Source organism: Camelus bactrianus, chromosome 5 (genome assembly GCF_048773025.1).
Source record: "Camelus bactrianus isolate YW-2024 breed Bactrian camel chromosome 5, ASM4877302v1, whole genome shotgun sequence".
Taxonomy (NCBI): Eukaryota; Metazoa; Chordata; class Mammalia; order Artiodactyla; family Camelidae; genus Camelus; species Camelus bactrianus.
Window position 1 is genome coordinate 81,824,250 of NC_133543.1, and position 13,136 is coordinate 81,837,385.

At 34.2% G+C, this 13,136-nt stretch overlaps 1 protein-coding gene across 11 annotated transcripts in view; it reads right to left on the reverse strand.

Moving 5' to 3' along the window:
• The window catches only part of CCDC150 (coiled-coil domain containing 150), a 64,763-nt gene that overhangs the window by 44,022 nt on the left and 7,605 nt on the right, over nt 1–13,136 (reverse strand). For 5 of the 11 annotated variants that reach the window (XM_074364227.1, XM_074364229.1, XM_074364226.1 and 2 more), the window contains 6 exons: nt 12,881–13,059; nt 11,168–11,236; nt 6,366–6,482; nt 5,193–5,322; nt 2,331–2,374; nt 1,121–1,213 (listed from right to left, as the gene is read on the reverse strand). In XM_074364227.1, coding sequence (XP_074220328.1) covers nt 1,121–1,213; nt 2,331–2,374; nt 5,193–5,322; nt 6,366–6,482; nt 11,168–11,236; nt 12,881–13,059 — 632 coding nt within the window. Of the gene's footprint in view, nt 1–1,120; nt 1,214–2,330; nt 2,375–5,192; nt 5,323–6,365; nt 9,658–11,167; nt 11,237–12,880; nt 13,060–13,136 lie in introns of those variants that run through there. The other 6 variants (XM_074364230.1, XM_074364228.1, XM_074364234.1 and 3 more) reach the window with 6 other exon arrangements.

Below are 13,136 nucleotides of genomic sequence, written 5' to 3' on the forward strand. Positions count from 1 at the left end.
AAAGCAAAATAAAGATGACTGCCATTTTAAGGATGAGGCAAACAACTCTGGAGGATTAATAGAAAAAACACTCAAAAAATAGCAATAAGAAAGAAATGTATAAGATTATCTGGTCAGTATCATAAGTGGTATGTACAGCACAGTAGTTAGGAACACATTCTGGGGCACTTTAATACTTGGGGGTAAAACAGAGAACCCTTGCTCCTTGAAAAGAAATAGCTAATTTTCTTTGGAGTGAGATTGCCTGGGCTAAAACTGCAACCCTGTAACTTACTAGCTATGTTATTAAACCTCTCTGTGTATCAACTGTCTTATCTTTAAAATGGCAATAATAAGAGTTTCTATAGCAGTGTTATTGAGAGGATTACAATTCGTTAGTAACAAAAGGTGCTTAGAATTGTGCCTAGAATGTAGAATGGGTTCAGTAAATGCCAACTATTACTTATAGTAAGAGTAGAAGTAGTTACTGTTATTACTTTATGAAAGGACACATTTTGTATTTTTTTAATCATAAAGAGAGCATAGCAACACTATGATCCTAACACTGAAGTAATCAAATTGTAGTAACAAAACATTTTTTTAAGTGATCAATAGTATTTCATTGAATTATTATAAGAAATAACACAGCTGCCTGCATATTTGGTGACTCTTCTCCATATACATGCATATACATTAAACATCAGCTGAATTTGGAAATCACTATCTCACAGAAAATGATTACATTTAACTTCAAAATCCAGCAAGTGTTTATTAGGTTCCTACTGTGCTTTGCTATAGAAGATACAAAGAAAGTGTAAGACATAGCCCTCGAAATAGAAGTTCATAGGGAAGCATATATAAAGGTATATATTTAATGAGTAAATTGGAAAGCAAACAAAGGCAGAGTGCGAACTAGCACATGACTTAGCAGTATATCCCATGTACCTATGTGTCACGGGAACTTAACAGAGTGAAATGGGAAATGTGATTAATTTGATAATGTTTTATAAGTGAAATAAATCTTATGGAAATAAAAATTTTGGATGATGGCAATGGTATGAATTTATGTAACTAGGATTAATCTTGGTTCTTTAATTGAACAAAATTAACATCTAAACACTAGAGGAACGAGAAGATTTACTTGTGCTTTTTCTGATGCTTCATGAAGGGATATTATTTCAGACCTCAAATATGCATTTTCTTCATGTTCTTTGTTGAAAGACACCTGCAAATTCTATAGGAGAAAAAAAAAGAATCTCTCTTTTTCTACACATAAGAGCTATTACATGTATCTCTATCAAAATACTTAATTCTATTGTGTCCAGCACCAGTTCAGGTTCTAATGATATACATAGGTAAGTGTCTTACAAAGAATTAAAAAAAATTTTTGATATCTTCAACTCCCAAAATTCTCTTTATTTAAAAATTATTTATCAAAACTATTAAAAATAGTCTTATACTGGGGTTCCAGAATTTGCCTAAAACCATAACCTAGATATTCACCTTGCATCCTTATTTCAAAAAGGTTCTACTAAGATGAAATATTTGTTAGCTTATTTTATACACACATTTCTTCCAATGAGCAAGATCTTGTGATTTCAAAGAAACACATTCAAGGATCTTTTAAAATTATAAACAAGTGAAGATATTTTCATCAAGGAATTCCTGGGGGGTGGAACAGAAGAAAGTACCTTTGCTCTGTGAAAACAAGTGTTCTCTGAGATGAGAGAAAGATGATAAGGATGTGAGCTGTGTGCTGGGTTGTACCTGACAGGTACAAATGGGGAAGGAACCACTCTTCTATTTTTCCAGAAGTATCTCAGGAAAAGTAAACATCACATAACATCTACACCATGAGACTGATTTAGAAATGTATTAAGATATAAAAGTAGTAATATTTATTTTTATTTTAAGTGTGGTAAAATACACATAACAAAATTTATCATTTTAACTATCTTTAAGCATACAGTTCACTTAAAAATATTTAATGGTTAAGTTTAAGTTCAGTGATATTAAGCACATACATTCAAGTTGTTGTGCAACCATCACCAAAAATAGTTAAATTTCTTACATTTCATAAAAAAGTTACTTTAACATTTCATTTGCAATAGGCATAAAATACAAATAAGTCTCATTTTTGCCAATTCATCTTTTTCAAACTATAATAATCTGTATGAAGTGATTTATTTTCTAATATCCAGTTGACAACAGTTCTGAACATACAACTCATTTACACTGAAACTTTTTTTAATAAAGATTTTAGGAGACTCAGAAGGACTGTAAATCAACACGAGTGAGGGAATATAGAAGAGAAGAAAGAACACCTCGGTAAACTAAACCTCAAAACTTACCTTATTTTCTTCAACCAACTTGGAAATGAGGTCATCTCTAGAAACTAAAAACAAAAAAGTCCACATAACTATGATAATAACTTACTCCAACTACATTGAAATTACACAGAATTTTTTTTTCCTGAGAAGCTTTGATTAAACAAATTTTTTTTCCTAGCCTATATTTTGCAAAAATAAGGGGAACACAAGTATTCCTATTATATTTTCATAGACCGGAAACTAAATCACTGAATTATCAAGAAACTAGTCCACAGTCACATGCAATGGTAAACGAGGTCACATCTTACTCCACGCACAGATGATGATGGGTTTCTAAGGGATTTCAAGCCGGGGAGGCACACAATCAAAAGCCTTTTGCTAGAGAGATTACTCTAACAGAGGCTTGATAAAGACAGGGAGACCAGTTTAGTAGCTGTTGCAGTAACCAAAGTGTAAAACGATGAGAACAGGCTCCAAGGTAATGACTATAGGGATGCAGAAGAAAAAGACTTGTGAAAAGCAAGCTGGGAGAATTGTCAGGACTTGGTGGCTCACTGGTGGGGTAAAGGCAACAGATGAGCCAAGGAAAATACCTAGTGTGCAGACCTAGACAGTGGGGTGGATGGCGGACTCTGACTCAACAGGGAACGGGGGGGCGAGGAGCAGGTCTGGGGGCAGATGAGTAAGAATAACTGTGGCACTTAGGCTATCATCATATGTTTTGAGGTATCTCAAAACAAGGCATCCAAATATAGATGTTTAGTTGGCAGTAAGACACCATCTGGAGCTCAAGAGGATGATATGGCAGGAAAAAAAGATTTAAAACCACTCAGAGAGTATGTATACACAGTGCAAATTAAACCAAAGACAGAAATAGGGGAACAGTTTGGCACTGTATACTAGTAGCCAAAAGATATAAACTTTACTGAGACTAATGTTTTTGGCTTCATAGAAAATTCATAAAGATCTATCAGTTTTGTTTCACTAAATATTCTAAAGCCAGAAAATTCTATGACACACAAAAACCTCACATTTTATGTTATGATATACTCAGAAAAACTGTACTTCTTGAACATGAGTTCAAGACTCATTTTAAATAAATTCTAATTTAAAACATGTGAAGGATCAAAAAGATAAACTATATGATCTATTTGAAAATTCCACTAATCAAAGAAAGAATGAAAGGGGAGTGTTTATCTTATTTAGAACAGTTTAAACGCTTTAGTGTGTGTGTGTGTATATACACACACACACACACACACACACACACACATATGCTTATTGCTAATAAATACAATAAACAATTGTTAATAAACAATTGCATTTTAAAATTCATTGAAGCAAATATCTAAAGGCATTCCTTTTATTAATCTACTTAGAATAACTATTTGTTCTTTAAAGTAATAAAATTGCATGCATGTAAAGAATCTCTTATTCAGTATGAAGCATACAGTTGGTATTTAGACAGGCTTCTTTTTCCTCATGTTAGTCTGAATTACTGTTGTTCTAACCTTAATTTTGTAATAGTCTTCTATATGTTATTATAAATTAAAAAATGCAGCATTAATCCTTTAAGAAAGTAACATTTCAAAAAACCACTTAGTCAGAAGGACAATTAATTATCACAGAAAGATCTGTGTTTTAGTCCCAGCTATCCTATTTACTGTGGGTCCTTTGATACAGATCTTTTTATTCTTCGGTAGAATGGGGTATATTTTCTTATCTTTCTCCCAAGTTTGTTTTAAGGCTTAAATGGGATAATGTGTCAGTACCATAAAACATAATGTGTATTTTTGGAGGCATGCAATCACAGGAAGACAGAGAATTATCTTGGGGCATTATCAGTGAGAACTTCACAGAATAATTCACTACTCAACAACTATAAGGAAAATGAGTACTTTCTGATAAAAGCAGTAAGTCAAAACATTGAATGAATTACTCTTTGCTCTATGCTTTTTTTTTTCTTCATAATTTTCATTTCCCTTTTGGTATCCCCTTGCCCCCATTACAGCCACAGAGCAGAGAAGCCATACTGGCAAGAACACTGGGTCCAAGTTAGAAGATCCAGGTTCAGGCCTCACTTCGCCATTTATTCATTTTGTAACTTTGGGAAGTGCAGATAGTTTTGTTTTTTACAGGAGATAATTTATGTGAAAGTTCTATGTAAACCCTGAAGTGTTATTCGCGTGTGAGGTACTGCACTGTAACTCTGTGTGATCTCTATGGGGAGATCTAACTGAAAACTGCTCTACAAGTATGCAATAACAAATAGTAGTCTGATAAGGACTGTTGGATTGGAAGAAGCACGACTCTGAACAGCCTGGGATCAAGTCTAGACTCTTCCATTTCCTACTCAATCACCTTTAAGGATTTTTTTTTTTAACAGACATTTACTTATCTGTAAAATGACGAGTTAATCTAAGCTCTCTCTAATGGTACCCTACAACAATCGGTTTCTACAAATACAAGTTAACCAAAATAGACTGATAACCTGACGAATGGAGAGAGAGTCTGACATGACAAATGGTTAGAATCAGTAGGTGAGCAAGGACCCATGGTCTCAATTCCTTATTAGCATTCTATTACCAATATTCAGTCTAGAGTTCTAGAATCCAAATGTTCCAAAATCTACAAACATTTAAATAAACCTGAAAAAAATCTAAATAATTAGTTTATAATTAAGAGGGTAAAATCCTGTTTTATTACCAACATTCTCTTTTTTGTCTCAGTGCCAGACAGAAGGGAAGTCAGCAATTTTTTATATTCAGGTCTGTAGGAAATACCAGTTAACACTGGCCACTTCAAGCATCTGGCATCTTCAGAGTTTCTGCATGAAATCTCAAAAGACTAACAAAGTGTAATTTCTAGCATCTATTTTCATACCTAGATCCGACTTGAGCTGTGAGGTAGCAGTCTCCAACTCCCCTTTTTGTTGTTGTTCCTGGGCCAGGACTTCTTGGGTGGTCTGAATAGAACTGCGTAGGGCAATGCAGTTTTGCTGCAAAATTTGCACCTGAAATTATGTAAGAAAAACTCCTTTTCTGTAAGGTAAAGAGTTCTAATAGATTACCTTACAGCACATGGGTAAGGCAGATTTTTCCAATATTAATGTTACTGGAGGAAGAAGGGGAGTTTATATGTTCCAGTTAAAGATCTCAACAGAGATCCAGCAGAACTTTCTGTGCCCTCTTCAACACAGCAGTCACCAGCCGCAAGTGACTGCTGAGCACTCGAAATGTGGCCAGAGTGAGTTAGGAACTGAATCTTTGGTTTTATTTAACTAATTTAAACTTAAATAGTCGCATGTGACTAGTGGCTACTACACTGGAAGTATAAGCTATAGAAATAAAGGATCATCTGCGAATTCCTTAAGTAGAATCCTTTTAGTAATTCCACTGTAAAGGACAGCATTGGTTAAAATAATAAAGACTATGTAATCTAATTACAGGTATTAGGATTTGAAACTACTAATTGCCTTAGATACTTACAATTTAAATATTCTAAATTACATGTAGGTACTTCAAATAACAACTTTGATGAAGACAAAAATATTAAGCTAAAATAAATAAGGAGAATTGAAAACAGTAGTAAAAATGCATTCCTGATTATTTTACTTATTGGTGTTCTTTGCTGCAAATGTTACCTCAGCTTAATCTTTCTTTTCTACCCATGTCACATACCTATAACACGAGATTAGGGCAATGCCCTCCAAAATCAATTCTTGAAACTGAGATTGTATGGTGCAGGGGGAAGGATTCCTTCCCAGGAGCGAAGAGTTCACCTCTTTAAAGCCTGAGGCAAAATAACCTCTCTGTCCTTAGCTCCCTTATTCATAAATTCAGACCGTTGGACTGAATGACATCAGAGTCCTTTCTTAATCTGCACTAAAATTTTAAAAATTGTAGTAAGAATATTAACAGAAGATTAATAAAGAAAAGCAAAGAATTTTATAAATCTGGAGGAACTCAGCGAAACTATAGGTTTATAGGTAAAACATCAGCTTTTCTCTTTTGGCTTCACTTTCTCAACATAAACAAGGAGAGACAATCTCTCTACCTGCTTCCGTTCCACCTCCACTGTTGATCCCATTTCTTGTATTTTGAGTAGCATGGCTGATCCGGATTTCTCAAGAGATTCCCTTAGGTGCTTCTCCTGAGACAGCTGTCTCCTTAGCTACAGAGCAACAATGCAGTTAGATGAGACCAAGGGAACTTCACAGCAGTTTAACAAAGATCAAAGTCACCATGAAAAGTTTACCAGACATGCCCTCTCACCCCCATTCTTCATTTATTTATGACTACTCAGAAACATGCTTTTGTTTCTCCCTAATGGGTAACATTGTAAGAAATGCAGAGTCAAATTTGTTTCCCTCACTTCCTTAAGTATAAGTCTGTTTTCCAAATTGTGGGTCAAGACTCATTAGTAAATTGCAAGCAGCACTTGAAAAAGGAAAAAAAAGAATAGAAAAAATCAGTGCATATAGCAAATAGTAAGGAAGGAAGGGTAAGTATTGCTTGACGAAATGTTTGTGCATATGTACGTTGTGTATAATGTTGCATTGTAAAATATGTCATAGAATGGATTGCTGCCAAAAAGAAGTCTGAAAAATGCTAATACATCTTAGTATATGTATTTCCTGACTTTATTTTTTAATTCTTATTTTTCTATATTTTGATTTCTTTGTCTGTCTATATTTTTTATCCCTCAGTATTATAAACTTTCCTCTGAAAGCTGTTTAAATTTTGTATCAGAATTTAAAGGTCAAAACAAATAATGAAGTAATTGTTAAGTAGCAGACAAAACTGATACTCAGGAATTTGGGTACACTGTCCTTATTTCTACCAATAAATGAATATAAAATGAGTCAGATAAAAATATAAAGGTTAAGAGTTTCTTTTATCATGAGGTAAAGAAATCCTTTTCAATTTAAATGGGTATTAAAATATGCTATTCCTTTTATAAAGTGTTGTTAAATTGAAAGAAATTCTATGTTTAAACCTCATTAAAGATGACATAAGGCACACTTTATAACACTTCTCTACATTGTACATACGTATTTTATATGTTTTCTCAAAGGATGACTTTTAAAGATTTTTAAACTTTTTAAAAAGTGAAAAAAGATGAAGAATGTGTTGGCATGAAACTGTTAAAAGATACCTCATTTTAGAAATGTTCTATGATTTTCTTAATCATACCCCTAATGCTGAACGTTTGGGTATTTCCAGTTTTTCACTATTCTAAATAATGTTCTGCTGAAAGTGCTTGTGAATAAATTTTTCATTGAATTCCTGATTATTTCCTGGGATAAATTCCTACAAAAGGAATCACTAGGTTAAAGGTATAAACATGTTTTAGACTTTTGATACATGTGTAATTTTCCTTCCAATTTTACTTTCTTACCAGTAGTATTTGAATAAATCTCATCAGCCCTATGGATCAACACTTTAAGTCTTTGCTAATTTAATAAATGAAAAAGAACATCTTAATATTTTTTCATTTATTTAGTTCTTAGATTAAACAGTGTCTCATATGTTATTAGTTCTTTATATATTTTCTGAATTATTAGTTCTCATCCTTTGCCCACTGTTTTAGGTTTTCCTTTTAAGTCAATTTAAGATCTTTAAAAGGGAAGATTATTAATTCTAATTTTGTTATATTAGTTTTGCTTTTTGGGTTTTTTAACATGTATAAGATTTTAATTTTTGTATGGTCAAACCTACTGAGCCTTTTGTAATTCTGTTCCTTCTTTTCAAGCTTAGAAAATCCTTCCTTATCCAATGATCAGTCAAATAATCTTTTTTTAAGAATGAACCATAGTTTTTGGTTTTGGCTGTATTTCTCAGGTTTTATTTTAATATCAGATTACAATCATTTTAAATTTAAAGTAACATCATACACTTTTCTAAGCTCTGGATCAAACTATATAGTATAATTTGCTCAATATATAATTTAAGTGCTTTATAAAGGGAATCTTTATTTGATAATTATACTGCTGAGATATTCATTCTTAAGGCATTATTAAGGGCAATCAATCTATTTCATGTTCATCAGAATCATACTTTTTAATATTATATATATACATACACATGATGTGTACATATATACATACATATTCTTCATCTCTTAGAAAGCTAAATACTGCATTTACTCTACTTTTGCATAGCCTTCTGTTTTGGGCTGAATTGTATCCCCCCAAAATTCATACATTGAAGCCCCAACTCCCAGTATCTCAAAATGTGACTGTATTTGGAGATAGGGCTTTTAAAGAGCTATTTAAGTTATGAGGCCACTGGGGTGGGCTCTAACCCAACGTGACTGGAGTCCTTAAAAGAAGAGGAGATTTGTACACAAAGAGACACCAGAGATGTGTGCAGAGAAAAGACCATGTGAGGACACAGCAAAAAGGCAGCTACCCTCAAACCAAGGAGAAAAAACTCAGGAAGAAAACAAACCTGCCGATACCTTGATCTTGGATTTTTTACCTCCTAATGGTGAGACACAAATTTCCTTTGTTTAAGCTACCAAGTCTGTGGTACTTTGTATGGCAGCCCCAGCTGACTAATATGCCATCCCTGCTCCACATACTCTCAAAACGTCCCTGTTTGACTATGACAGGTCCTTCTTCAGGTCCTTGCTGAGTTCAACAAAATTCAAGATTTCACCACAGCACCAAGAAACGAGGCTTTCCCAATAAAAAAATAATGACAAGTGGCAATCCATTGGAGAGAGAACAATCTTTTCAACAAATGGTGCTGGAACAAATGGACATACACATACACATACTCACATGAAAAAATCTAGATACAAACCTCACACCTTTTACACAAACAAAAAATTCAAAACCTAAATGTAAAATGCTAAAGTATAAAACTTCTAAAAGATAACACAGCAGAAAAATCTAGGTGACCTAGGGTTTGGCAATGATATTTTAGATATAAAACCAAAAGTACAATCCATGCAAAAAACAAATAAGTTGAACTTCATTAAAATTAAAAGCTTCTGCTCTGCAAAAGACAATGTTAAGAGAATGAAAAGAAAACCTACATATTGGGAGAAAACATTTGTAAAACACATATCGGATAAAGGACTGGTATTCAAAGTATAATAAAAAGAAACTAAAACTCATCAATAAGAAAAAAATCCAGTTACAAAACGGGCAAATGATCTAAGATACCTCATCAAATAAGATATACAGATGGCAAATAAGCATACGAAACGACGCTCAATATTACATGTCATTACAGAACTGCAAATTAAAACAAAATGCCACTATACATACACCTATTAGAATGGCAAAGATTCAATACACTGCCAACACCGAATGCTGGTGAGGGTGTGGAACAACAGGAACTCTCATTCATTCATTGCTGGTGGGAATGCAACGTGGTACAGCCACTGTAAGACAGGTTAGCAGTTTCTTAGAAAGCTAAACATAAGCTTACCATATGACCCATTAATCATGCTCCTAGGTATTTATCCAAATGAGCTGAAAATTTACGTCCATACAAAACCCTGCATATAAATGTTTATGACAACTTTATTCATAATTGCCAAAACTTGGAAGCAAACATGACCTATGGGAGGTACATGGATAAACCATGGTATAGTTTATCAATACATATAACGGATTATTGTTAGTGATAAAAAGAAATGAGCTCTCAAATCATGAAAAGATGTGGAGGATTTAAATGCATATGTTAAGTGAAAGAAGGCAGTCCAAAAAGGCTACATACTGTGTGATTCCAACTATAACAAAACTATAGATACAGTGAAAAGACCAGGGTTGTCAGGGGGTCAGGAGAAGGGAGGGTATGAGTATACAGAATACAGGGCATTTTTAGGGCAGTGGAACCATTCTGTACAACATTGTAATGATCAAAAAGTGAAACTTAATGTAAACTGTGGATTTAGTGAGAATATATCAATACTGGCTCATCAAATGTAACAAATGTACCAGAATAATACAAGATTTTACTAACAGAGGGAACTCTAGTGGTGGAAAGAAAGGGAATATGGGAACTCTGCTTCTGTGCAATTTTTCTAAAAACTTAAAATAGCTCTAAAAAGAGTCTATTAAAATATCCCAAATACTTTTTAAAAAGTGCTAAACTTAATATATTCCAACTGACAATGAACAATCATGCTTTTATCAGTAATTACTGGCGAATAAAATACTCTACATAAGAGAATATTCCAGATAGTTACCACCTTAAAAACACTGAAATTTAAAATTTTTGAAATAGTTTTGCATGAGAATTTTCCTGAAAAGTATATCTATTTCTGTTTTGTATAATAGATTATTTTAGATATAATTGGATTCTGTCAAGGAATATTGAAGTTTTCGGGCCATTGTCAGGTATTCTGATTTAGTGATTCTTCCGACTCTTTCACTGTTTTCAGCTCAAATTTTTAGCCCAACAAATTTTGGCAGCCACCTACTTCATAATTCCCAATCTGTTATCTACTTAAATTTAGGCTGAAACAAAAGTTTCAAGGTAAAATTAGATAAGCAGATTTGTTAAAAGCTTTTTATTCTAAACAACTTTAGTGTAAAAGGTCTTTGTATGAAGGTGTCCACTTGACCCTGGTATGTGGGCAACCACATGAGTTTTGTGGTAACTACTTCCCCCCTAGCTCAGAGGGCATTTCTTTTTTATTTCTGGTTACATGGCAGTACTGAGGTGAAAGGAAGTCTTAATGTCACATAAGGGCAGGTGTAACTTCGTGTGACATATGTTAAAAATCTTCCTAATGAACAGTCACATCTTTTCTTCTATGGTTTCTTTTCATTCTGTCTACCTTCTTGACTTCGCCTCTGCAACTGTAATCCTCCCCTCCAGCATCCTTTTTAACCTTACCTCCTGAATTTTAAGGTTCATTTTACGTTTTGTGGTCTTCAGTTCCTCTTCAATAATGGCTGAATTCTTCTAAAAATAGGAGAAAAGGTTCTAAATAATCTGAAATGATAAGAAGAAGCTGTCTATAGGTATATCAGTTCAAATCTAGACTTTTTTGGGGCAACCTATAAAGGCTACTCTGACTATGGTTATAAACAATTCTGACCGAGTCTGGAGTAATTATTACAATGAGCTATTTAAAGTTATTTTATTACTTTGATTCATGACTTCTATCATTTCCCCTTTTAGATCATTAAAAAAAGATTAATCACAAGTACCTCCTATGTAAAATTCAATAATCAGAGGAAAACCTGGTAATTGCTAGACATTTTTCTTACAGGGTATATTCCTATTTTTTTAAACTATACTATTTCTTCTACCCTCAAATATTACCTGTGCTTAGGAGTTGAGGATGAAAAAACACAGCTTTCACTATTTATTCTTTTATATTATCATTAATGTGGCACCACAACTTCGGATGTAAAACCTCAGCTGTCTTTACCTTCTTCCCTCCCTTCAGCCCCTGTTCAGGACCATATTCTAGTGTATCTCTTCACAGAAGAGCCCTCATTCCTTTCAAAATGCCACAACCACAGCTAAGACCTAATAAGGTTTATGCCTCAAATAATGTGATGGACTTCTAACTGGTTTTCCTCTCTCCAGTCTCTTCTGTAATTGATACTCTATACTACTACTGGATTATTTTTTCCTGTTTTCATTATGTCACTTCCTTATCAAAAATCTTAATCACTCCTTGTAGGATCAGGCCCAGCTACTGACTATTCTTGATTCTGAGATCCTCTGTGATGTTATCCTGAGTTAGTTTACAACTTATTTCACACAATCAAAGCCTTATTCCTGTGAGGCTAGTTTATGCCTTTCCCCTGAACTGCACCTAGTGGAAAGATCTAGGTTAAAATCTGAGTTACTGGAAGAAGACAGGGAAGTGTTATCTTGGAGAAGTGACTTCTCTCTGGGCCCCAGTACTCTTATCATTAAAATAGGGACCATAATATTCGTACATCTTGAGGTTTTGCAGCAATTAAACAAAATAACATATTTTAAACAAAATAACATCTATTATAGTGCCTGGCCTGGAGAGAAAACAGATTCATTAGTTTCTTTCCTTAGTCTTTATTTTTTGCTGCCTGTGTGTGTGTTCTCTGAAAAGTTCTCATCTCTCTCCTTTGGCTTTTAAAGGTTCTGCTCAAGTCCTGTCTCTTTCTTGAAGCCTAGCCAATCTATTCTAGACAGGACACATGTACCTTCTCTCAACAGGACACATTTAACTTCTCAAACCCCCCTGAACACAAAACACCTAGTTGGCAATATTCACTTATTGTCCTATACCATCCTTTAACACTTCTTACAACCTTATTTTTTTTCTTTAGTTTTTCCTGCTATGCCTTGTTTTCCCAGCTAGTATATGAGCTCCTGAAGAGCACAGACCCCTTCATATCCCTGGACCCTCACTCACATGTAAAGGGTAAGGAATCTATAAATACCCAATTACTGATAGCACACAATGTTATAGGTTATGGAAATAGATAAATTTCAAATGTCAAAAATCCTCAAATCAACATCACCTATTTTGAAAAGTCAGTTTTATGGGCCTGTTGCCTCCTCCAGCCAACACAAAACAGTGAATTTGTATTTAGAACCCTGGACTCCAACCTTGGTCTCTGAGGCTAGCTCCAGAGTGGCAGTCAACCTTTGCACCTCATCTTGGGCCCTGTCTTCTTCCTCTTTCACATCTCGCAGTTGCTGGCGCAAGTTCATCACTTCCAGCTGCAGTAGCTTCAGGTCCTTGGAGTGCTCCTCCTGTATTGAATTCAGTCGATCCTTCAGAAAAGCTACCAGACAGCACAGGAGGGTCATCAAGCGGTTGAGAGGAGGTCAGGAAAGGAAAAGAATCATAAGCTCATCAAGC